The 24,339-nt window shown below is 48.2% G+C and overlaps 3 protein-coding genes across 19 annotated transcripts in view; 2 read left to right on the top strand and 1 right to left on the bottom strand.

Moving 5' to 3' along the window:
- The window catches only part of LOC116480610 (carcinoembryonic antigen-related cell adhesion molecule 1-like), a 1,172,951-nt gene that overhangs the window by 30,812 nt on the left and 1,117,800 nt on the right, over positions 1 to 24,339 (top strand).
- Positions 5,614 to 13,987, bottom strand: LYPD4 (LY6/PLAUR domain containing 4). 13 transcript variants are annotated; one of them, XM_058426569.1, is made up of 5 exons: positions 13,758 to 13,987; positions 7,704 to 7,929; positions 7,405 to 7,548; positions 6,480 to 6,806; positions 5,614 to 5,885 (listed from the first exon to the last, which is right to left on the bottom strand). In XM_058426569.1, exons 2-5 carry the CDS (start codon positions 7,807 to 7,809, stop codon positions 5,683 to 5,685), a joined length of 780 nt encoding a protein of 259 aa, XP_058282552.1. In that variant the 5' UTR covers positions 7,810 to 7,929; positions 13,758 to 13,987; the 3' UTR covers positions 5,614 to 5,682. The 13 variants fall into 13 exon arrangements, with proteins under 13 accessions (XP_058282552.1, XP_058282548.1, XP_058282557.1 ...); XM_058426565.1 differs by lacking the exon at positions 13,758 to 13,987 and adding an exon at positions 13,490 to 13,610; XM_058426574.1 differs by lacking the exon at positions 13,758 to 13,987 and adding an exon at positions 13,490 to 13,610 and having other exon boundaries at positions 7,743 to 7,929.
- On the top strand, positions 13,536 to 21,637 carry DMRTC2 (DMRT like family C2). 5 transcript variants are annotated; one of them, XM_058426558.1, is made up of 8 exons: positions 13,536 to 13,554; positions 16,631 to 16,858; positions 16,942 to 17,087; positions 17,663 to 17,739; positions 18,006 to 18,186; positions 18,341 to 18,467; positions 19,805 to 20,193; positions 21,078 to 21,637. In XM_058426558.1, exons 2-8 carry the CDS (start codon positions 16,635 to 16,637, stop codon positions 21,188 to 21,190), a joined length of 1,257 nt encoding a protein of 418 aa, XP_058282541.1. In that variant the 5' UTR covers positions 13,536 to 13,554; positions 16,631 to 16,634; the 3' UTR covers positions 21,191 to 21,637. The 5 variants fall into 5 exon arrangements, with proteins under 5 accessions (XP_058282541.1, XP_058282539.1, XP_058282538.1 ...); XM_058426556.1 differs by lacking the exon at positions 13,536 to 13,554 and adding an exon at positions 13,825 to 13,911; XM_058426555.1 differs by lacking the exon at positions 13,536 to 13,554 and adding an exon at positions 13,911 to 14,009.

Here is a 24,339-nt window from a genome sequence, read left to right as displayed (position 1 = left end):
TTTTAATGTAGATTTTTTTTTTGCATCAATGCTGTTGATTGCTAAATGTAATAGTCTGATCGTGACGCTGAATAAATGTCTTTTTTAAAAAAAAGAAAAAAGAAATCTATAAGTGGAAGGGGGTATGAGGGAAACTCTAGGGTGCTGGGAAGGTTTTGTTTCCTGATCTAGCTACTATTGAACATGGGTGTGTTCAATTTTTGAAAAGGCATCAAACAATACATTTATAATCTATGCACTTTTCTATATATGTAATGTATCAATTTTTTAAGTATTTTAAAGTATATATTACTTGCCATATTAAGAGAATAAAGGGAAAACTCATGACTATCTCAGTAGATGCAGAAAAATCATGTAATAATATTTCCTGAGCTGGGTGTGGGGGCTAATGCCTGTAATTCCAGCATTTGGGGAGGCTGAGGCAGGAGGATTGCTTGAGGCCAAAAGTTTGAGACCAGCCTGGGCAACACAGCAAGACCCTGTCTCTACAAAAAAAACTAATAACATTTGCCATCCATTTCTTAAAAATATTACACTAGGATAGAAAAGAACTTCCTTACTCTGCTAAAGCACATCTATCCCCCTAACCCCCAAAAGAGAAAGCAAAAAAACAGCAACCAAAAAAAAATCATTAATAGGAAAATGGCAGCATTCCGCTGAAAATCAAGGGTAATCCAAGAGGGCCAAGCACAATGGTTCATGCCTGTAATCCCAACACTTTGGGAGGCTGAGGTGAGTGGATCACTTAAGGTCAGAAGTTCAAGACATGCCTGGCCAACATGGCGAAACCTCATCTCTACTAAAAATACAAAAGTTAAGGCTGGTTGTGATGGCTCACACCTGTAATCCCAGCACTTTGGGAGGCCAAGGTGGGTGGATCACTTGAGGTCAGGAGTTCAAGATCAGTCTGGGCAACATGGTGAAACCCCATCTTTACTAAAAACACAAAAATCAGCCAGGCATAGTGACACCTACCTGTAATCCCAGCTACTCGGGAGGCTGAGACACAAGAATTGCTAGAACCCAGGAGGCAGAGGCTGCAGTGAGCCAAGATTGTGCCACTGTGCTCCAGCCTGGGTGACTGAGTGAGACTCCATCTCAAATAAAAAAAAAATAAACAAACAAACAGAAATTAGCCAGGTGTGGTGGCAGGTGCCTGTAGTCCCAGGTACTCAGGAGGCTGGGGCATGGGAATTGCTTGAACCCAGAAGGCAGAGGTTGCAGTGAGCTGAGATCACACCATTGCACTCCAGCCTGGGCAACAGAGAGACTGTCTTAAAAAAAAAAAAAAAAAAAGAAGAAGAAGAAGAAGAAGAATCCAAGGCATGGGGCGGGGCAGGCACCTGTAATCTCAGTACTTTGGGAGGCGAAGGCAGGAGAATCACTTGAGGAAAAGAGTTCAAGACTGGCCTGGGCAACATAGCAAGATACCAGCTCTACAAAATATATTTTTTAAAAAAGAATAATCCAAGGATGCCCAGCATTGTCAATATTGTACTGGGATGGCCTAGCCAACACAGATCAGCTGTCAGTATTTTTTTTTTATTATTTTTAGAAACAGGGCCTTGCTCTGTCATCCATGCTGGAATGCACTGGCATGATCATAGCTCACTGTAGCCTTGAACTCCTAGGCTCATGTGATTCTCTCACCTCAGCCTCCCAAATAGCTGGGAGTACAGGCACACGCCACCACACTGAGTTAATTCTTATTTTTGTACAGGTGTAAGCCACCACCCCGGGCCAGCTGTTGTTATTAACAGGTTATTATTATCTGCCCAGAAAACCCAAAAAAGCCTACAAACAAATTATTAGAAGTTATAAAAGAGTCTAGAAAGATGCCTGGCTTTAAGATCAATATACTATACAAAAATCAATTGCGACCAGGCATGGTGGCTCACGCCTGTAATTCTAGCATTCTGGGAAGCCAAAGTGGGTGGATTACCTGAGCTCAGGAGTTCGAGACCAGCCTGGCCAACATGGTGAAACACCGTCTCTACTAAAATGCAAAAAATTAGCCAGACATGGTGGCTCATGCCTGTAGTCCCAGCTACTCGGAAGGCTGAGGCACAAGAATCATTTGAAACCAGAAAGCAGAGGTTGCAGTGAGCTGAGATCACACCACTGCACTCCAGCCTAGGTGACAGAGTGAGACTCTGTCTAAAAATAAATAAATAAATAAATAAATAAATAAATAAATAAATAAATAAATAAATTTCATGTCTATAAGTTAGAAACAAATAGAAAATATAACTTTTAAGAGACACCATTTATAATAACAATAAATACTACACATTATTTTAGACTAAATATAGCAAAAGATGTGCCAAATCCTAATACAGAAAACTTTTTAACTTTATTGAAAAATATTAACGACCTTAAAAAATTGACAGGCCAGGCGCGGTGGCTCATGCCTGTAATCCCAGCACTTTGGGAGGCCGAGGTGGGCGGATCACCTGAGGTCGGGAGTTTGAGACCAGCCTGAACAACATGGAGAAACCCTGTGTCTACTAAAAATACAAAATTGCTGGGCGTGGTGGCGCATGCCTGTAATCCCAGCTACTCGGGAGGCTGAGGCAGGAGAATCACATGAACCCGGGAGGCAGAGGTTGCAGTGAGCCGAGACTGCGCCATTGCACTCCAGCCTGGGCAACAAGAGCGAAACTCTGTCTCAAAAAAAAAAAAAAAATACCATAAGGAATGAAGACAAATAATCTAACAAAGAGTTAGTATATAATATATAAAATATAAAAGAAAGCTTACATATCAAGAAGAAAAAGATAACCCTATAGAACAATAGAATCCCCACCAAAATGGTCATTTTACAAAAGCAGCACAGTCAATGCACATATGAAAAAAAGCTCAATCTACTTAGTAACCAGGAAAATACAAATTCAGACCATAATGAGATATCATTTCATACCCAACAGAGTGGCAAAAATTTTTAAGTGTGAAAAGTTGAAGGGCATGTATATCAACAAAAACTCTTTACCCACTCACCAGTAATGTATAACTGCTACAATCATTTTGGAAAACAATTTGGCATTTACTCCCAAAGCTGAACAAACCCCACAGCCAGCAATTGTACTCCTGGGTGTATACCTATGAGAAATTCTTACACATATGTACAAGACATGTACAAGAGGACATGCATAAGAATATTCATAGCAGCAATAGCCAAAGTATCCAAAAACTGGGGAAGAAATCCACACATAATTGACAGAGAATAAATCAACTGTGATATAATAGCACAGTAGGATGTAGTACAACAGAGAAAATGGAAGAACAAAGTCCCACACGGGAACACGGGTGAATGTTAGAAATATAATGATGAGTTGTTTAAAAGCAAGTTCCAAGCCTGGGCAACATAGCAAGATCTTGTCTCTACTAAAAATTTAAAAAATTAGTGGAGTGTGGTGGCACATGCACGTAGTCCCAGCTACTCGGGAGGCTGAAATGAGAGGATCACTTGAGCCTGGGAGATCAAGCCTGCGGTGAGCCATGATCCTGTCATTAAGTTCCAGCCTGGGTGATACAGCAAGACCCTGTCTCTAAAAATAACAATAATAAAAATAAAAAGCAAGTTCCAGAAAACTACATATGATACCATTTTTACAGAGCTCAAAACCAGGCAAATCTAAACAATATTTATTGTTTAAATGTATAATACATACATGATCAAAGTATATAAAAATCCAATCCAAGCCAAACTAAATAAAATATTGCCTCCTCATGGGAGGAGGCAAAGGAGTGGATGGGGAAAAGAACACAGGCAAAAAGCAAGTTACTCCTGATGCTCCATTTCTTGGGCTAGGTGATGAGTCCATGGGGTTTGTTAAATCACACTCCACATCCAGTATTTTTGTTACATATAACCCTTTGTATGTAGTAAATATGTCCTGTCCCTGGTATCAGGATTAAGCCATCCATTTGTGACACCTAGGACACCATTTTCTTGTGACTTGTCAATTCCCTGTGAAGGTCATTGATGTCCTCAACCACCTTGGCTAGTGGGATGAAGACAATCTGTGGAAGTATGTCTTGGCCCACCCAGGCCTCAGCTCAGCCTTCTAAAACTAATAGCCCAGCTGGTCAGATGTTAGGAAGAGGTGGGCGAAGCCCACTGATAAAACTCATCTAATAAAACCTCCCTCTATGACCTAAAGCCTCTTGTCATAGGCTCACTGGTCTCCACCCAGCCCTGTTCCACTTGCTGTGACTGACTATTCTGGCTCCCCAACCACCCCTTCCAGAACCTAGATTGGTCATGGAGGTCACAGAGGTCCATGGTAACCGAAACCTCATGCCAGTCCCACTTCTGAAGCCAGGTGCAGGCACCTGTGCTTCAGACCCCACTTGCTCAAGCTACTAACAAAGGTGGGCTCCATGGCCTTGAGGAGTTAAGCCTGGGTCCTCGCCTGTAAAATGCAAATACAGAAGTGACGACATCTATTTAATAAGGTTGTAGTAAGGATGAATGAGGTAATGCACAGAAAATACCTAATCCACAGTAAAGGTACCCTACGTCGCTGCCTCTAAACCTCACAAGATAGTGGAGAGAATTGAACTGACCTCCCACACATAAATGGCCTGACACAGAGACTCTCCATTCCCTACTTCCCACCCCTAAACACACAAACTCTCTCTCTCACACACACACACACACACACACACACACTCATTCACTCAACTTAAAAAGGCATGAAGTTACAAGGTGAGTATATCTGCTGCCCCCTTATGGCCAGAGAAAAGAATCACACTATTCTCCTTTCCTAGGAACCCAGAACCAGAACTCCGGGTGAAAAACAACCACCCCAGCCCTGCTCTTTCCTCTCTCTTCCCTATTTGCCAACTTATCAAAAAAAAAAAAAAACTACTGAGCAGATAAAATAATCTCAGGTCTCCAAATCTCTCAATGAAATTCCCTCAGCAGGGACAGAAATCTGCAGGGGAGGTAAGGAAGACGCTACTTTGAGCAGGTTTCACCTCCTAGAGCTAGTTTCTTCTTTGCAAAATAGAGATAAAAGCTGCCTCACTAAGGTCTTGTGAGGATTAAATGATACCCTGTATGTAAAACACTAGCACAGATACTAGCACAGTGTCTGGCATACATAGTAGATACTCAGTAAGTAATCCCAGATAATAATCACCCTGGTGGGCAAACGCAGTAGCTCCCATGTAAAATCCCAGCTACTGGGGAGGCTGAGGCAGGAGGATCACTTGAGGCCAAAGATTCGAGACCAGACCAGGCAACAAAGTGAGACAGACCCCCATCTCAAAACAAGGAAAAAAAAAAAAAAGAATTGGCCTGAGGAGACTCTTCTCTAACTCATAAGACCCTTCCTTTTAAAGAGGAGGAAACTGAGGCCCATAAAAAGGGAGAGATTTGGCCAGGGTCTTGGAAATCAGACCCTGATCAGTAGCTGAACCCAGGCTGGAGCTCAAGCCTCCAGAGGAAGGGGAAGGAGAAAAGGAATATTTCAGCTCCCCCAGTTGCTGGACAGGACACTGTCACTTTGCCAGGCTCCTCTTCCTGGGTCCCCACTTCCCTGAATATGCTTGGCCTTCCTCACACCTTCCTCACCTCTGCACTCTCATGGACCACAGGACAACACAGAAAGGGAACTCTGCTATTTTATTTGTTATGTGAAAGAGTCTGGGTGCTTGTCGGGTGCAGCTAGATGGTCAGTCCCTGAAGGCAAACAGGAGGCCTAAGAAGACACCCCAAGCAGGACCTTGCCTGGAGGATACTGCATCAACAATCTGAGACTTCTCTAAGATGTTGAGGACCTCAGTCACTTTGATGCTCCCAATATGATGAAAATCCGCTAAAAGCTGGTTATGTTCACGAGCACACCCCATAAGGAGGAAGGTGGTATTGAGAAACCCTGTAAGGAAGAGAGGGGGAAGTCAGGAACACTTTCAAGACTCAAGAGGCCTGCCTTCAGCCAGGCACAGTGGCTCACACCTGTAATCCCAGCACTTTGGGAGGCCGAGGCAGGTGGATCACTTGAGGACTTGAGGCCAGGAGTTGGAGACTAGCCTGGCCAACATGGCAAAACCCCATCTCCCTTAAAAATACAAAAATTAGCCAGGCATGGTGGCACGTGCCTATAATCCCAGCTACTTAGGAGGCTGGGGTATGAGAATCACTTGAACCTGGGAGGCAGAGGTTGCAGTGAGCCGAGATCACACCACTGCACTCCAGCCTGGGCAACAGAGCAAGACTCCATCTCAAAAAAAAAAAAAAAAAAAAGACCCCTGCCTTCTTCCCAGAGGCCCCTCACAAACCAGAACACCTGCTCTCCCATGAGAGACTTAGGCACCAGGCGCCTTCCCCTTCCTCCTTGGAATTCATGTGCCCTGTCCCTTGCAACCCCAATCCCATCTCTGGATCCCACCAGCTTCTCTGAGATGTGAAGGTGCTGGACAATGCCTGGCATAGAGTAGGCATTTGATAAACAAAATTCGTCTCTTCTCACCTGCCTGAAATTTTAAGGTGGAACTGTAACATGTAGAAGCAGCCAAGGGGCAAGAATTAGTGGTGACAAAATTTGGGAGGCAATCCTTCATGTGCTCGCCCACACAGGTCGGGCAGCTACGGGATGCAGATATGATAGACTTAGGAGCAGTGGCCTTGAGTTTCACAAAAGGCTCCAAATTGGTGAGGTTGTTGCAGAGATAAGACCGGCAGACGCGACTGTAGGAGGCAACGGACACTCCAGGTGGGGAGACAAGGTAGGAGATTTGCGCGGGGTAAGACGAAGATGAGCTGCAGCCTTTAAAGCCCACGACTCCCCTTGCAGTCCCTGAGGAACAGAGGATTGAGAGAGCTTGGATCAGTGTCACTGGCCTCACCCAGAGTCCTCCCTCCCCCCAGCTCTTTCTGCACCCACCCTGCCTGTCACAATCTTTGCCTCCCTCCCCAAGCCCTGTGTCCACTCAATGCAGCTGCACAGGGCTCAGATGCTGGGGTCTCCATCTGGATCTCCTCATTCTTCCACCGCAGGACACCCCCAGCCCCTTGCTCCTCTCTCCCTTGTGCCCTCCTCCAGGGATCTGTCCACCTCCATTCTACCCACTTATCCAGCCCACACCACAACCAGTGGGGCCCTGCCCCTCTCCTGCCAGTGTCCTGACATTATCCAGAACATAAATGACGGCCAGGCACAGTGGCTCATGCCTGTAATCCTGACACTTTGGGAGGCCAAGGTGGGCAAATCGCTTGAGCTCAGGAGTTTGAGACCAGCCTGGGCAACATAGTAAGACTCCCCCATCTCAAAAAACAATTAAATATATATATAGTAACTATGTGGAATTCCAATCTAGAGTCCCTCGGTGCTGGGAGTGGAGCTGGGGGTCAGAAGAGGAAGCAAAACGAAATGGATCAAACTTAGACTGCTTCACCTGTCTCAATGAACACTAGCGTCTCCTCGCAGCCCTCTTGCAGCTTACACACCATGTTCCTCATCAGAAGCCACTTCCAGTTATGGAAAGCAACAGCTCTGAATCTTGAGGCTGTTGCTTCATAGCATAAAAGAGCTCCAGCCCCTAAAAAGAGAATGCTCTCCCAGTCATTGGCCCCTCACATCACCTTCTGAGCCCTTGAACTGCCAACCAAGATTTCAGCCCCCATAGGTCCTGTCCCCAGCGAAACCTAGATACCCAGCCCTCCTTCCACCAGTGACATGAATCCAGCCTCCCACCTTTCTGGGTCTTATAGCATCCAGCCCCACAGGACATACGAGGCAAAGTGGAGATGGCCCCTAGGAGGCAGAACAGCTGCACAAGTCTCAAATGCTGGGGTCCCATGGCCCTGTGTCTGGGTCCTGGGTGCTAGAGGTCAGTCTGGAATCAGTTTCAGTCTGGATCCCAAGCTCAGTTCCCGTCAGTCCCCAAATTCTTTGTCCACCTGTCTCTGGGTCACTGTTTCTGGAGCAGAAAGTTGATTGCGTCAGCTTCTAGGACATAGGCTCCCTCAGACCTTCTGGGTCACAGGTCTTCCCATCTCCACTCTCTGCCCTTCAGTCTAACCTGCACCACCCACCATGTTAGCTTCTCAAAGCAGGACTCTCTCTCTCCCACTTAGGTCCTCCCACTGGACAAGGTGCTGAGCAGAGAATCCTGACTTATTGATAATGCAGGCTGTTCTCCAGCCAGAGGCAATGAGATCGGAGAAACAAATAGATGTTTCAAACTCGTGTGTGTGTGTGTGTGTGTGTGTGTGTGTGTGTGTGTGTGTGTGTTTTAACATATCACTAAATAACCCTTAGTTCAACATGGAAATTTAAAAGTATTTAAAACGGAGGTCAGGAGCAGTGGCTCACGCCTGTAATCCCATCAGTCTGGGAGGCTAAGGCAGGTGGATCACCTGAGGTCAGGAGTCCAAGACCAGCCTGCCAAAATAGTAAAACCCCATCTCTATTAAAAAATATAAATTAGCCAGGGGTGGTGGCAAGAGCCTATAGTCCCAGCTACTCAGGAGGCTGAAGCACGAGAATCGCTTGAACCCAGGAGGCAGAGGTTGCAGTGAACTGAGATCGCGCCACTGCACTCCAGCCTGGGCAACAGAGTGAGACTCCATTTCAAAAAAAAAAAGGCATTTAGAACTAAATAATAATAAACATACTACATAACACACACATTCACACACAGACATAGACACAGACAGACAGACACATACACACACACACACACACATAAGTGCATGTAAAATCTGCTGAAAACTGAATAAGGTCTGAAGTCTAGGTAAGAGTACTGTACACCAGTCCAGGCATCACGACAAAATGCCATCTCTACAAAAAATACAAAAATTGGCCAGGCATGGTGGCATGCACCTGTGGTCCCAGCTACTTGGGAGGCTGAGGTGGGAGGACCATTTGAGCCCCGGGGATGGAGGTTGCAGTGAGCTATGACTGTACAAACAGTATTGTACAAATGTCAATTTCCTGCTCATATACTATGGTTATATAAGATGCCCCTACAGGGAAACTGGAGGAAGGATCCAAGGGACTCTATGTACCACTTTTGCAACTTCCTGTGAGCCAATAATCATTTCAAAATTAAAGGGTTTTTAAAATATATACGGCCGGGTGCAGTGGCTCACGCCTGTAATCCCAGCACTTTGGGAGGCCGAGGCAGGCGGATCATGAGGTCAGGAGATCAAGACCATCCTGGCTAACACGGTGAAACCCCATCTCTAAAAACACAAAAAATTAGCCAGGCATGGTCGCGGACGCCTGTAGTCCCAGCTACTCGGGAGGCTAAGGCAGGAAAATGGTGTGAACCCGGGAGGCGGAGCTTGCAGTGAGCCAAGATTGCAACACTGCACTCCAGCCTGGGCGACAGAGCGAAACTCCGTCTCAAAAAAAATAATAAATAAATAAAATAAAATATATACATCAAAATTTGAGACACAGTTAAAGCAGTATTTAGAAGTAAATGTATACTTTTAAATACATGTACCAGGAAATATGAAGCATTAAAAAATAAATATATTCATGAATTAGTTCAAGAAATCATATAAGGAGCAACAAAGCAATTCTCTCCTACCCAAAAAAGAATGGAAATAAGGATGACAGCAGAAATCAATGAAATAATAAACAACAACAATTATTACAAAAAAGATCCATTCGGCCGGGCGTGGTGGCTCACGCCTGTAATCCCAGCTCTCAGGGAGGCAAGAGGCGGGAGGATAGCTTGAGCCCAGGAGTTCGAGACCTGCCTGGGCAATATAGTGAGACCCCGTTCTCCCGAAAAAGAAAAAAAAAAAAAAAAAAAAAAAAAAAAAAAAAGCGGCCGGGCGCGGTGGCTCGCGCTTGTAATTCCAGCACTTTGGGAGGCCGAGGCGGGCGGATCACGAGGTCAGGAGATCGAGACCACGGTGAAACCCCGTCTCTACTAAAAATACAAAAAATTAGCCGGGCGTGGTGGCGGGCGCCTGTAGTCCCAGCTACTCGGAGAGGCTGAGGCAGGAGAATGGCATGAACCCGGGAAGGCGGAGCTTGCAGTGAGCCGAGATTGCGCCACTGCACTCCAGCCTGGGTGACAGAGCAAGACTCCGTCTCAAAAAAAAAAAAAAAAAAAAATGGCGGTAAAAAACGATCCATTCTATGAAAAGATTTAGGTAGTTCGCTGGCAAATCTGATCAAAGGAGAAGATGCAGGCCGGCACAGTGGCTCATGCCTCTAATCCCAGTGCTTTGGGAGGCTGAGCCAGGAGGATCCCTTGAGGTCAGGAGTTCAAGACTAGCCTGGGCAACACAGTGGCTCATGCCAGTAATTCCAGTGCTTTGGGAGGCTGAGCCACAAGGACTGCTTGAGGTCAGCAATTTGAGACCAGCCTTGGCAACACCTTGTCTATACCAAAAAAAAAAAGTTTAAAAATTAGCCAAGCATGGGAGTGCCTGTAGTCCCAGTTACTCAGGAGGCTAATGTTGAAGGATTGCTTTTGCCTCAAATCACAAGGTCAGGAGTTCGAGACCAGCCTGGCCAATAAGGTGAAACGCTGTCTCTACTAAAAATACAAAAATTAGCCAGGCATGGTGGTGCATGCCTACAGTCCCAGCTACTAGGGAGGCTGAGGTGGGAGGATCGCTTGAACCCGGAAGCCAGAGGTTGCAGCGAGCCAAGATCACACCACTGCACTCCAGCCTGGGCAACAGAACAAGACCCTGTCTCAAATAAATAAATAAATAAATAAATAAATAAAGTGAAGAAATGCACAAACCCAGCAATAACCAGGGAAATACAATCTGTCAAATTGTACATCTATCAGACTGGTAAGGATCAGAAAACTGGGAAAAGACAAGTGTTGGCAGGTATGTGGGGATAAAGTAACCCTTGGCCCGTGATGCTCATGGGGTTATTTGGAGGGTTGGGGAATAAAACACTATTTCTGGACTCTGAGAAACAGAGGAGTTGAGAGTTCTGACCAGGATCTCGGGCCCAAAGCAGCATTGCAGGGGTCTGACACTACATGGTCAAATTGGGTTTATGAATACCCATTTCTAGTATACCCTACATAGGTATTACAAAAATGTCCACCTTCATCTACAAAGGAACATGCACAATAATGCAGCATTTTTTTTTTTCTGAGACAGGGTCTCGCTCTGTTGCCCAGGCTGGAGGGCATCTGTGCTTACTGCAGCCCCCACCTGCCAGGCTCAAGCAATCCTCTCACCTCGGCCACCCAAATAGCTGGGACTACAGGTGTGCGCCAACACACCCAGCTTTGTAGAGATGGGGTTTTTCCATGTTACCCCAGCTGTTATTAAACTCCTGGGCTCAAGTAATCCACCCACCTCAGCCTCCCAAAGTGCTGGGATTACAGGCATGAGCTCCCATGCCCAGAGAATGCAGCATTATTGTGGTGATGGTAGGTTGAGACAATGGGAGCTTCCCTCTCTGAGACCAAGTGAATGCAAAACATGCTGGGGATGTATGCTATGGAATATCACGCAGGAGTTGGAAGCAGTTGATTAGATGCACACAGGATGTGAGGCAGGGTGCGGTGGCTCATGCCTGTAATCCCAGCACTTCTGGAGGCTGAGGGGGGCCAATCACCTGAGGTCAGGAGTTCAAGACCAAGCTGGTCAACATGGCAAAACCCTGACTCTACTAAAAATACAAAAATTAGTCGAGTGTGGTGGTGGGAGCCTGTAATTCCAGCTACTCAAGGTGCTGTGGCAGCAAGAGAATCGCTTGAACCCAGGAGGTGGAGGGTGCAGTACGCCAAGATCACACCATTGCACTCCAGCCTGGGCAATAAGAGTGAAACTCCGTCCAAACAAACAAACAAAAAAATGTACACATGATGACAGAATGACAGAATGTGTACATGGATAGACTGTAAAATCACAGTGCTGATTATTGTAAATAGTATATAACATAACTTGCATAAATTAAAAACTCAAACAGAGGTCAGGTGTGGTCGCTCATGCCTGTGATCCCAGCACTTTGGGAGGCCAAGGCAGGCAGATCACTTCAGGCCAGGAGTTCTGGACCAGCCTGGCCAATATGGCAAAACCCCATCTCTAAACAAACAAAAAAAAACTACACACATCCTGGGAGAACACACACACAAACCAAAAGATACATATTAACCACCTTAGAATGAGAATTGCCTGTAAGAAGGTTAAGGAATGAAAGTGGGGAATTGCTGGAAAATAACAGTGTAGGAGGTGGTACAAAGATCACTGACCTTGGCCTCAGAGACCCAGGTTGGAATCTTTACCCCTTCATTTACTAGCTGTCCAATTTGTTGAACTCAGAGCCTACTATCTTGTTTATAAAATGGAGTATAATACATCTCATAGGCTCATTGCGAAGATCAATAAAATTATTACCATAAGTATTAGGCAAATGCTAAGCTCTTTATAATTGTTGGTTACCCCGTTCCTCCACCACCATCCCTCCCTCCCACACACTTCCTCTCACTCTCTTTCCACTACCTAAAGGATCAAGTTCAACCTCTTTAGCTGGACTTTAAGTCTCCCCCGACCACACCCCACCCCACCCCAGATAAGCGCCACCCAACCTTTCCAATTTTATCTAGGACAGCTCCCCTGCCCAGCAGTCCAGCTAGAGGTCACATCGGCCACCCTTTTCTGCCTGCAATGCCTCAGACACACATGCTCTGTAACCCAGAAATCTGTGGCCAAGAAAGGTGCCAAGACCGGCAGAAAAGCTGGGACACAGGAAAGAGAAACGAAGGCTGACAACGGATCTCAGGGGAGTGGCGGGGATTAGGCCAATCAGAGAAGATGGCACACGCCAGCCTGAGATGCAGAACAACTGGACCCAACAAGCTGAGTACAAGTGGAGACGCAACCAGAAAAGATTGAAATGAAATCCTCAAGAAAACAAAAAAAAAGGATGGAGCAGTAGTCAGAGGGGATGCCACCTCTACAAAAGGCAAATTGATGGAATGGAACCTTGCAGGGAGACAGAGGACCAGCAGAGAGAGGGAGGCGTAGGAAAATGAGGAGTGGGGCACAAAGGCGGGGCTCTCAGGGAGAAGAGGAGTCGATTTTAGAGGGGGAAAGAAAAGGACACAGAGCTGGCTGCACAGAGAAAAGGGGCCAAGGCAGAGAAGATGGCGGGATGGCATGAGACGGAGCTCACAGAGATACCCAGAGAAAGCGACGATTACACAGAGGAGCCCCCAGAGGGGTGAACTCTTGAGGAGGATGAACGCGGAGTGTGGGGCCAGCCGGAAATTCAGAAAAACTAGAGGCGTCCCGGATAGCGAAGGAAGCGGGGAAATGGCCAGGCTATCGGCATGAAGCACGGGAGAAAATGGGTCCGAAGAGGGAGAGGGTCCGAGAGAAAGGGAAAATCAGAGATTAGGAAAATCACAACCGACACAAAGACAGGAAGAGACACAAGGAAAGGGGTACAATCTGAGGAAGGAGGGCCCGGTAAGCAACCCGGTAATCACAGGGCTGGGGGGGAACGCATAAAAGAAGGGTAGCTCAGGAGTTGTGGGGCACCGGAAGAGACATAATAGAAAACGCGGGCGTCCACGCAGCAAAAACAAGCCACTGGTGAAGTCGAGGTAAGGCCAGAAACCCGTGTGCAGACCGGGCTTGGTCAACGCCCCAGGGGCGGGGCCAGGAGGGCCGTTCCTGGGGGGCGGGGCCAGCCTCGGTCCAAGAAGGGGTACTCGACGCCCCATTGGCCACCTGCCTCGAAAGGGGAAAGACAGTCTGGGCAGGCAGGACACGCGGAGGGAGAGGCAGGGGTGGCGCGAGACTCAACTCGAAGCGCTATTGGCGGGACTGATAGTCTTGTGCGCCAAGAAGCTGGCAGAAGGGAAGGGGCGGGACATCAGTTCAGGATCTCAAACCGCATTGGTAGTCCGCCTCGGCTGAGAGAGGCGATGCTTGAAGTTCATTGGTCCTTGTGAGACAGGGTAAGAAAAGCAGCGCGAGCTTGGCAGTTCCTCTGGCCACTTTCTCGCAGTGTCTTTGAACGTCTTCTTGACTGAATCTGACTCCATTGGAGGCTGTGGTAACCGTGAACTAGCTGCACGAACACAGCCCCTCCTGCCTTTCCGTCCTCCTCCCTCTTAGCCGGACTCCCTACCCCAGGCATCCCCTCGCCTCACCCTCGCACCCCTCCCGCCCTCGCGCCCCCTCTCCCCTTCCCTGCCTCGCGGGCCCCTTGGCGCGTTCCCGGTTCCCCACTCGCTCCCTGAGGCACGGGAAGGGGGGAGGGGGACCTGCATGAAATTAATTGTTGGTAGTGGGCACAGGAGCAGGAAGCGCTGGACACAGCGACTTCACGAGTTTACACAAAAACCTGAATAACGTGTGAGTGCAAGAGAGACATTAGTGCCCCGAGGAGGTTTTTGGCCCAGATCAGGACCTAGCACATGACAGGGGCTCAGTAACCATTTGTGGAATGAATGAAGGAGTGAAGGAAAGTAACTTGAAAGTGGGGCAGGTGGCGGGTGCGGTGGCTCATGCGTGTAATCCCAACACTTTGGGAGGCCGAAGCAGGCAGGTCACTTGAGGTCAGGAGTTCAAGACCAGCCTGGCCAACATGGTGAAACCCCATCTCTACTAAAAATACAAAAATTAGGCCGGGCGCGGTGGCTCAAGCCTGTAATCCTAGCACTTTGGGAGGCCGAGGTGGGCGGATCACGAGGTCAGGAGTTCGAGACCATCCTGGCCAACATAGTGAAACCCTGTCTCTACTAAAAATACAAAAAAAATTAGCAGGGCGTGGTGGCGGGCGCCTGTAGTCCCAGCTACTCGGGAGGCTGAGGCAGGAGAATGGCGTGAACCCAGGAGGCAGAGCTTGCAGTGAGCCGAGATGGTGCCACTGCACTCCAGCTTGGGGGACAGAGCCAGACTCTGTCTCAAAAAAAAAAAATACAAAAATACAAAAATTAGACGGGCGTGGTGGCACAGGCCTGTAATCCCAGATACTCGGGAGGCTGAGGCAGGAGAATTGCTTGAACCCAGGAGGTGGAGGTTGCAGTGAGCCGGGATTGCACCACTGCACTACAGCCTGGGCTACAGAGCGAGACTCCATCTCAAATAAAAAAAAAAGAAAGAAAGAAAGTGGGACAGGGGAGCCAAGCGCAGTGGCTCCAGCCTGTGGTCCCAGCTACTGGGGAGGCTGCAGCAGGAGGATTGCTTGAGCTCAGGAGGTGGAGGCTGCAGTGAGCCATGATCACGCCGCTGTGCTCCAGCCTGGGCAACAGAGTGAGACCCTGTCAATAAAAAAAAAAGAAAGTGGAGCAGGGAATCCATGAGAATAAGGTAATTATTGGGAGTGCAAGAGAGGGTTCTGATTTAAAGGGGTACAAGAACAAAATAAGACTGAAGGAATGCAAGGAGGCAGTTGCTTTGCAGGGCATATATGAGACTAAGAATTGAAATTGAACTAAGAATTGAAAGGGGCATAAAACTACTGGTAGGCATTGGATAAATGTATGAGAGTCGGGTGAGCATTGTTGAAGAGGATGCCAGGAAACACTGTTGGGATGGAACAGGGTGCTTGTGAAAAGGGGGTGTAGGACTTGCTGAAGGGGTATGTGAGGACATGAGTAGGTTGGAACCTAGGATGTGTGTGTGGGTGGGAAGGTGTTTGGATTGAAAGAAAAGAATGTTTGATTTGAAAGAATACAGAATGCCAGGCTCAGCGGCTCATGCCTCTGATCCTAGTACTGTGGGAGGCCAAGGCAGGAGAATTGCTTGAGCCCAGGAGTTCGAGACCAGCCTGGGAAACATAATGAGACCTTGTCTCTATAAAAATAAAAATAAACAATTTAATTTTTTTTTTTTGAGACAGAGTCTCGCTCTGTCACCCAGGCTAGAGTGCAGTGGTGCGATCACAGCTCACTGCCAGCTCCACCTCCCGGGTTCATGCCATCCTCCTGCCTCAGCCTCCCGAGTAGCTCGGACTACAGGCACCCACCACCACGCCCAGCTAATTTTTTGTATTTTAGTAGAGACAGGGTTTCACCATGTTAGCCAGGATGGTCTCAATCTCCTGACCTCGTGATCCACCCACCTTGGCCTCCCAAAGTGCTGGGATTACAGGCTTGAGCCACCGCGCCCGGCCTAAAAATTTTTTAATTTAATAAAAGTGGGGACGGATGCAGTGGCTCATGGCTGTAATTCCAGCATTTTGGGAGGCCGAGGCGGGCAGATCACTTGAGGCCAGGAGTTCGAGACCAGCCTAGCCAACATGGTGAAACCCCATCTCTCCTAAACATATATATATATATAAAAAAAAAAGGCCAGACATGGTGGCTCATGCCTGTAATCCCAGCTACTCAGGAGGCTGAGGTAGGAGAATCGCTTGAACCCGGGAGGTGGAGGTTGCAGTGAGCCAAGATCGTGCCACTGCACTCCAGCCTGGGAGACAGAGTGAGACTCCATCTCAAAAAAAAAAAGAAAGAAAGAAAGAACACAGAAGAGGAAGAGGAGAGGGGTTTCTGAAGGAAGATACCTGAGAAAGGTGATGGGGTAAAGAGGGGAGAAAGCTGGGGAAGAAGCCAGGATCAGGGTGGGGTCTAAAAGGGGCAGGATGGAGACCTGCAGGTGTGGTCTCCAGGGTAGGAGAGTTGTTAGGGGCGGGCCCACCTGGCTATGCTCACCCTCCACTCCTGCCCCTAGATCCATGGAACTCAGTGACATGCCTGCTGGCTACAACTGCCCCTTAGATTCTGCCCCCCAGGATGAGACCAGAGACCCCCAGAGCACAGAGCTGATCCCCAGGAGAGCCATCAGCCGCTCTCCAACCTGCGCCCGCTGCCGCAACCACGGTGTCACCGCCCACGTCAAGGGCCACAAGCGCCTCTGCCTCTTCCAGGCTTGCGAGTGTCACAAATGTGTCCTCATCCTGTGAGTATGAGGTCTGGGAGGGGAGGAGGATGAGCCTCCTCCAAAGGGTGGCTGACCTTTGACTCGCAACTCCCCACTTTTAGGGAACGCCGCAGGGTCATGGCTGCCCAGGTGGCGTTGCGTAGGCAGCAGGAGGCGCAGCTAAAGAAGGACCTGATGAGGAGAGGGAAAGCCTCTCCCAAAGCTCCCAACCACTTCAGAAAGGGAACCGCTCAACCACAGGTCCCCTGTGAGTGTCTCTGACCAGCGATGGGGCAGGAATTTGGGTATAGGAGGCAGATATGGGAAAAAGAGGTCCATTCCTGCTGCTGAATTGGTGTGCGACCTTGAACTAAGGGTTTCTACTCCCTCGGCCTCGGCTGTCCCAGTGTTGAGAGAATGCAGCAAGTTCTGTGGGTCAAAAATGGGCTAGAGGCTGGGCGCAGTGGCTCACACCTGTAATCCCAGCACTTTGGGAGGCTGAGGCAGGCAGACCATGAGGTCAAGAGATCAAAGCCATCCTGGCCAACATGGTGAAACCCTGTCTCTACTAAAAATACAAAAATTAGCTGGGCTTGGTGGTGCGTGCCTGTAGTCCCAGCTACTCGGGAAGCTGAGACAGGAGAATCACTTGAACCCAGGAGGCAAAGGTTGTAGTGAGCCAAGATCGCGCCACTGCACTCCAGCCTGGGCGACAGAGGAAGACTCCATCTCAAAAAAAAAAAAAAAAAAGGGCTAGATAGGGGAGATGAGAACTGTCTGGGGTTGGGGTAGGATAGGAGTCAGGAGAAGGGGCTCATTAGAGCTCTCCCTGGTCCTTCACAGCTGGAAAGGAGAACATAGCACCCCGGCCTCAGACCCCCCGTGGGGCAGTCCTGCTGGCACCGACACCCCCTGGGAAGGTAAGGAGAGGCTGGGGCCTGAGAAAGTGTCCCCCACCCTAGTTCCTACCCAGACCCTTTCTTCTGTGCCCTCAACACCTGGGTTCTAGCCCCAGCCCTGGTTTGCTATGTAATCTGGTCAAATCACTGCTCTTCTTTAGGCAAAATAAGGGGAAAACGAGGGCCTCCCGGCTCCAAAGTTTTGGGGTTCTGCCCGCATCCCAGAATACACTCAATCCTTCTCCAGCCTTGTGCCCAACTCCAGCCTGTGCCCTCTGCCCCTGCAGAACTCCTGTGGGCCTCTGCTGCTCAGCCGTCCCCCGGAAGCCTTGCCCTTGTCCTGGACTCCAGTGCCTCCTGGCCCTTGGGTCCCTGGACACTGGCTGCCTCCAGGCTTCTCCATGCCACCACCAGTGGTGTGCCGCCTGCTGTACCAAGAACCTGCTGTCTCTCTGCCTCCCTTCCCTGGTAAGATGATAATACAACATTCATTCAACAGATATTTAAGTGCCAATCTGCCACATATTGGAGAGGGAAGAGGAAGAAAGCACAGGTGGGGAGAGGGAGGAAAGAAACTATGACCTTGACCCCTATACATTTTGCATTCTTTTATTCTTATTAGGCTTTGACCCTAGCACCTCCCTCCAGCTGCCCACTCATGTGCCCTTCACCACCTGCCCGGGATCTCACCAAGTACTGACAGCTCCTCTTTCTGGAGAGCCCCAAGGGCCCCCTAGCCAGCCCCGCACGTGAGTAGGGAGAGAAGGATGTGTATCATGAGCCTAAGCCTGTGCTGTGTCCAACCACAGTGGATAATGAAGACGAAAAGGTCTCTGACTAATAGGCAAGGCAGAGCTCTCCTAGTACTGCCATTTCCTAGCTGTGACGCTTTAGACAATTATCTTTACCTCTCTGAGCCTGTTTTTCTATCAGTAAATTGGAGACACTATTACTTACCTCTCTGGTTGTTGTAAGAATTAACAATAATGTATGGAATAGACCTAGCACAGACTCTTTAATGGTAGCTGTTATATCTGCTTAGACAGATTTGATGGGGTAAGATTGCCTGCTGATATGGGGGTGAGGCAGTGGTGGCGAGAGCCTCAGAGACCCAGGAGAGGGGCCAGAGACCGTTAGGGAAAGCTTCCCAAAGGTGAGCCAAGCTCTCCTTCAAGTTCTATGGGGACTGGGGGACTGGGGGAATGGGACCCAAACTCTGATAGGGCAGGGACAGTAATCCCAGTCTTCTAGGTGTTTTTTTAAAAACTGACATCAGGTGGGGCCTGGTGGCTCACACCTGTAATTCCAACACTTTGGGAGGCTGAGGTGGGAGGATTGCTTGAGGCCAAGAGTTTGAGACCACTTGAGTAACTGAGCGAGACCTCGTCTCTACAAAAAAATTAAAACATCCAGGAATGGTGGTGAACACCTGTTTTCCTGGCTACTTAGGAGGCTGAGGTGGGAAGATGGTGTAGGCCCAGGAGTTCAAGCTTATGGTGAGCTATGATCACACCGCCACTGCACTCCAGCCTAGTGACAGAGCAAGACCCTGTCTCAAAAAAAAAAAAAAGAAGACACTAGTGATTTCCCATAATCCTCACAGCAGCCCTGGGAGGAAAAAGCTGGCAAGGATTTTTACTTTACTGAAAACAAAATAAGACACAGCTTAGCCGGGCGCGGTGGCTCACGCTTGTAATCCCAGCACTTTGGGAGGCCGAGGCGGGCGGATCACGAGGTCAGGAGATCGAGACCACGGTGAAACCCCGTCTCTACCAAAAATACAAAAAAATTAGCCGGGCGTGGTGGCGGGCGCCTGTAGTCCCAGCTACTCGGAGAGGCTGAGGCAGGAGAATGGCGTGAACCCGGGAGGCGGAGGTTGCAGTGAGCCGAGATCACGCCACTGCACTCCAGCCTGGGCGACAGAGCAAGACTCCGTCTCAAAAAAAAAAAAAAAAGACACAGCTTAATGGCCCAGCAGGCTCTCAGATTCCCAGATCAAAACACGGCAAAATCCTGCCCCTCTTTCAATGTGTGCATGTCTGTTCATCTGTTTAACCACCCTGGCATCTTCTCTCCTTGTTTCTAGACACTCAACTCTGATACTCCAGCCCTGTGGCACCCCAGACCCTCTTCAACTACAGCCACAGGTCCTGGGAAAGAAGTGGGATCTAGGGCCCTGGGAGGAGGTTGAGCCTGGGGAAGGGAAAAGCAGGAAACTGAAGGAAGCAGGGGCTGAGGAACACTTAGAGGGTGGGCAGAAGCGGGGGTTCCCAGTCTGCTTGTCTCCCTTTCCCTTGCAGGCCTCTGGAGCCTCTTGCCTGGCCCAGACATCTGGCCCCTCAGAGCAGCAGCTGCAGCAAGAGGCAGCTGAAGCCCTCGTGGGGCTGAAAGATTCATTCCAGGCTCCTCGTGTGACCCCTTCTGTGCCCCCCAACCCTGCCTGGATCTCCCTGCTTCACCCCTGTGGCCCACCAGGTGGGCCATGAAAGGAGAGGATGGGATAGGGATGGCTGGGAAATGGAGGTCACTGAAGTACACAGGGACTAACCAAGGAGATGAGGGGGTCGACAGGTTGAACATCTTCAGGCCCAGGACACCAAGCTCCTCAGCCTGGTCCCTGGGATTGCAGTTGAGAGTTATTCAGTGAATCCATTTTATCAGTTTGGCACTCGACAGCAAATTTCTTGATATCAAGGAAAGTGGGGCACTGAGAAAGGCAGGGACTTGCCCAAGGGTATATAGTGAGACAATGGCAGGGAACCCAATGCTCTATTTCTGGACCCAGGCTGCCTGCTGAAGTCTGAAGTGGGGTCTGGCCTGGGAGGAGGTCTGATAAGTGCCTTCAAGGAGCTTCCATTCTAGTTAGGGAAACTGGATGCCTTCACAAGGCTCAGTGACAAACCTAGAGAAGACTGGAGGAACCTTGAAGAGTGAGAAACACCTAGGGGGACAGACAGGGAAAGCTGCGAATTCTCTTGTCCAAACAGTGGATCGGGCAAACTGGCCTGGAGGAACTGCTAGAACAGAGGGAGAGGAGGCTAGAGAGGCTTCTGATGCTGGAGATCCGGCATGCCAGGCTTAGGTGTCTAGACCAGCAACTGTACGTGAAGGGAAGCCAGGGAACGTTTCTGAACTAAGCAAGGACAAATTCAGAGACCCTGAGCTTTAGAAAGACAAGTGGATGGCTTTGATGGAGGGTTTGGAGGAGGCAAGACTGGAGGTGGGAAAATTAGCAAGGAGGTCTGTGAAATAATCCAGGAGAACAATGATGAGGCCTGGATTGGATTTGGTAAAAAGAGGGGGTTGCTAGAAGGAAAAACGGGTGTGACCTGATCCTATCCCTTCTTTCTTGCCTGTAGCTCCTGCTGGAGGAAGAGGATTCCAGCCTGTTGGCCCCTGTCTTCGACCCAGCCCAGCCCCCTCCGTTGCTCTGCATATTGGCCGTCTGGGGTCCCTCTCCCTCCTGAGCTAGAACCGGGAGATGGAGGCTGTCTTGCTGTGGCAGGGAGGTGACAGCCTGCTGGCACTGTATATTTAGTGTCTTACTGAGGGATTTATGCATGGAATTTAATGTAGTACAAGCTTCGGGCTTTTTTGTTTGTTTTTTTTAAGCTTTCAGGGGCTTCATTAGCTTTCAGTTCCTTTGGTAGTGTGGGCATTTCCTTGGCTGACGGTGGATATTCTTGTACCCTTCTTGGGTCCTGGGATCTCTTGAAATCCCCAGTAAAGACAGAGTTGTGCTATTTAAGCTGACCAGTATCTATAAACGTGTTTGCATGAGTTTACATCCCAGGATTCCATGATTCTGTACATACCTATGCACTCATGTCTGTCTCCATGCATGTGAAAACAGGAGAGTGTTTTCATTTTGTGTCTAGGTTTGTGTGAGTAAGCAAGAAATAAACCTTTGTTGTTTTAAGCCACTGAGATTTGGGGATTGTTACCACAGCCTAACCTAGTCTATCCTGACTGACAGAAAGGACTTGTTCAATTCACTTCTCAAAGTGAAAAATCAGTTATCCAATAGCTACCATAGATAAACACAAACTTGGATTTTTTTCTTTGTCCAAATAAGAAAAAAATGATGTAAAGAAATAGTGGGGGATTCACTGATTAATTGCCTGCTCTGTGCCAGGCATAGACAGTTTCCAGCTGTCTAGAGGGGCTACAAATCGAAATGCCTACAGGGCTGAGCAGATCAAATAAATGAGTAAAGAAGGCCAGATGGACCCTGGCAAACTGAGAATGGATGCCTCGCCTAAGGAGCAGCCTCCTTTTGGCCCTAGCAGATTACTGCCAGGAAGGAATGTGGACTCAGTGTTGCTCCATCTTCTGATTTTTTTGAGAGAAACTGGAAAACTAGATTTCCGTGTAAAACATCTTAATTTTCAAAGGTTGGCTCACTTTTCTTCTTTAAATTCTATACGTGCCAAATAAAACATATTTTCAGGCTAGCTTTGGCCAATGGAATACCAATTTGATACATTTTCCAGATGGGGAAATTGAGGCTAACCAGAATAGAAAGAATCAAGTTAGTCTTTATCACAAGTTTTTCCTCAACTAGGGAGGTTCATATGTCCAAGTTTCAAAGGATCCATTAAACGTTAAGAAACAATTTATTACCATTTATTGAGTGCTCACTCTATTTGATTCACATATCCTCACAGCAACCCTGGAAGTTATGCATGACGGTTCCCATTTTACAAGTGAAGAAACAAACTTAAAGAGGTAAAGTGACTTGTCCAAGTGTTTTAGGGGAAATTTCTAGGCAGATATCAGAGGAGGGTTTCTTCTCTTTGCCAGGCTCCAAATTAGCTAATAATGTTTATAAAGCACTGGGCCGGGTGTGGTAGCTCATACCTGTAATCCCAGCACTTTGGGAGGCCAAGGCAGGAGGATCGCTTGAGCCCAGGAGTTTGAGACCAGCCTGAGTAACACGGGGAGAACCTGTCTCTATAAAAATAAATAAATAAAAGCATAGAATGAAAGATGCACCACTCCTTTCCCCAATCAGGACTCCAGAAGACAGATACAAATAAAGAGTTTTTCAAAAAAGTATTTTATTTTTCTCCTCAAGATATCATTAAGAATAAGATCTTACCTGCATTTGTTTCTCAGTCCTCTGGTGTCAAGTCCTTCTCCTTGAACCATTCGGTACATAGGAAAACCTGTTGAGCTATTCCAAAGACGTGAAGATCTGGAGACCCCCTTCCCATTCCCACCCTTAGAAGGGGCTCAAGGGATGTGCTTGATCACTCATTCTTTTTCCTGATGTTACCTACACCCCTTGTTTTACTCAAGATGATTGATGGTGATGACATCCAATTACAACTTGTTCTTTCTTGTTTGGGATTTTGAGAGGGTGGGTTTCTTCTCCTCCCTAACAGATTACAGAATAAGAAACCTGCAGCGCTTCTCAGGAGGTACTGAGATATCAGGAGACCAAAGTCGGCTTCACACTCTTCTTCCCTCCCCTTAGCTATAACTTAGATATATGATTGCTCCTTAATAGACCTGCCTAAGACTTGGTGTGCCATGCTTTCCTAATGACAGATGACCAAGGCCACAAAGTCACAGAGAAAGGAAGCACTGCAACATGCAACGTGGCTGAGACTGCTACTCAGCACTGACCAAGGGTCCTCTGTACACCAAGGTCACAGAGCTGAGAAGGGTAAAAGAGAAAGTATAATTTGGGGTTAAAGGATGGCATGAAAAGGGGAGGAAAAGAGGAAGTGATGGAGATTGGGGGAAGGAGTAGACTAGAGAGCAGACCCCTCTTTACAGGCCCTTCTCATTTCTCTGCAGCCCACCTCTCCTTCAGGACCCGGCCTGGGCAAGGCTTTTCACATCACTGGCCAGGCCAACTTTATCTTTCAACTCATTAGGGTCCCCTATTAATGCCTGAGGGAAAGGGCCAGAGCTTCTGCAGATGTCAGTCTTAGGGAAAAGAGCAGATTTAAGAGTTGCTCATGCTCCTAAGTTGTTGCCTGTTCAAGTGCAGCACTCTTCACCTGTGATTGTGGGGAGCCAGTAGGCTCCTGGCCTCTTCTCGGCTCTTGAGAGATTACAGATAATAGATTGTGAGCACTGTTTCCTACACTGCCCCCTTTCCCACTTCCCAGTGCCAGGTAGGGAAAGGTATTGCCATGATCCAATAAAGTACTAAGTAAATCATCTCCCTTCTAAACCTTCTTTGTGTACCCTCTTGGCAATCTGCAGACTTAACCAATGAAGTCCCAAATATGAAGCACCATCCCTGTTCCTCTCTCTCCTCACAAGACTCCTTCCCACAGCCACCCAGGTTTTATTTCAGGAGATTATTTCACGTTCTGCCCTTTGGGAATCCATGCTCCTTTCACTTCAGCCCTACGTTAACTTGCTCCCCTCCTGACCTCAATTCTAGTCCAACGTAGAACTGACATCGTACACTTATCCCCATCCAGCCTATACGCAGACCCTCATTGCTTGGTCCACATAGGCCTCATTCTGCACCCCTGTTCCATTGTGTAGCTGGCTTTGCAGCCCTAACACATTTGCATAAATACAGTCCTTTAACCCCTACCCTGCATGGGCCTTCACAAGATCCTGAACTCTTCACAAAAGCAAGGTTCATCCTTTTCA

This window comes from Hylobates moloch, unplaced genomic scaffold, assembly GCF_009828535.3.
Source record: "Hylobates moloch isolate HMO894 unplaced genomic scaffold, HMol_V3 SCAFFOLD_13, whole genome shotgun sequence".
Classification (NCBI taxonomy): Eukaryota; Metazoa; Chordata; class Mammalia; order Primates; family Hylobatidae; genus Hylobates; species Hylobates moloch.
The sequence above is the reverse complement of the archived record's forward strand: the minus strand, read 5'-3'. Positions and strand labels throughout refer to the sequence as shown.

What these genes read in the sequence shown, in the direction of transcription:
- LYPD4 (XM_058426569.1), bottom strand. Translation starts at nt 7,809, where the DNA reads ATGGGACCCCAGCATTTGAGACTTGTGCAGCTGTTCTGCCTCCTAGGG. An exon ending in ATGCTATAAGACCCAGAAAG is followed by an intron (nt 7,549 to 7,703) that starts GTGGGAGGCTGG and finishes TTCTCTTTTTAG; the next exon opens with GGGCTGGAGCTCTTTTATGC. An exon ending in GCTAGTGTTCATTGAGACAG is followed by an intron (nt 6,807 to 7,404) that starts GTGAAGCAGTCT and finishes TCTGTTCCTCAG; the next exon opens with GGACTGCAAGGGGAGTCGTG.
- DMRTC2 (XM_058426558.1), top strand. Translation starts at nt 16,635, where the DNA reads ATGGAACTCAGTGACATGCCTGCTGGCTACAACTGCCCCTTAGATTCT. An exon ending in CACCGACACCCCCTGGGAAG is followed by an intron (nt 17,740 to 18,005) that starts GTAAGGAGAGGC and finishes CTGCCCCTGCAG; the next exon opens with AACTCCTGTGGGCCTCTGCT. An exon ending in CTCTCTGCCTCCCTTCCCTG is followed by an intron (nt 18,187 to 18,340) that starts GTAAGATGATAA and finishes TATTCTTATTAG; the next exon opens with GCTTTGACCCTAGCACCTCC.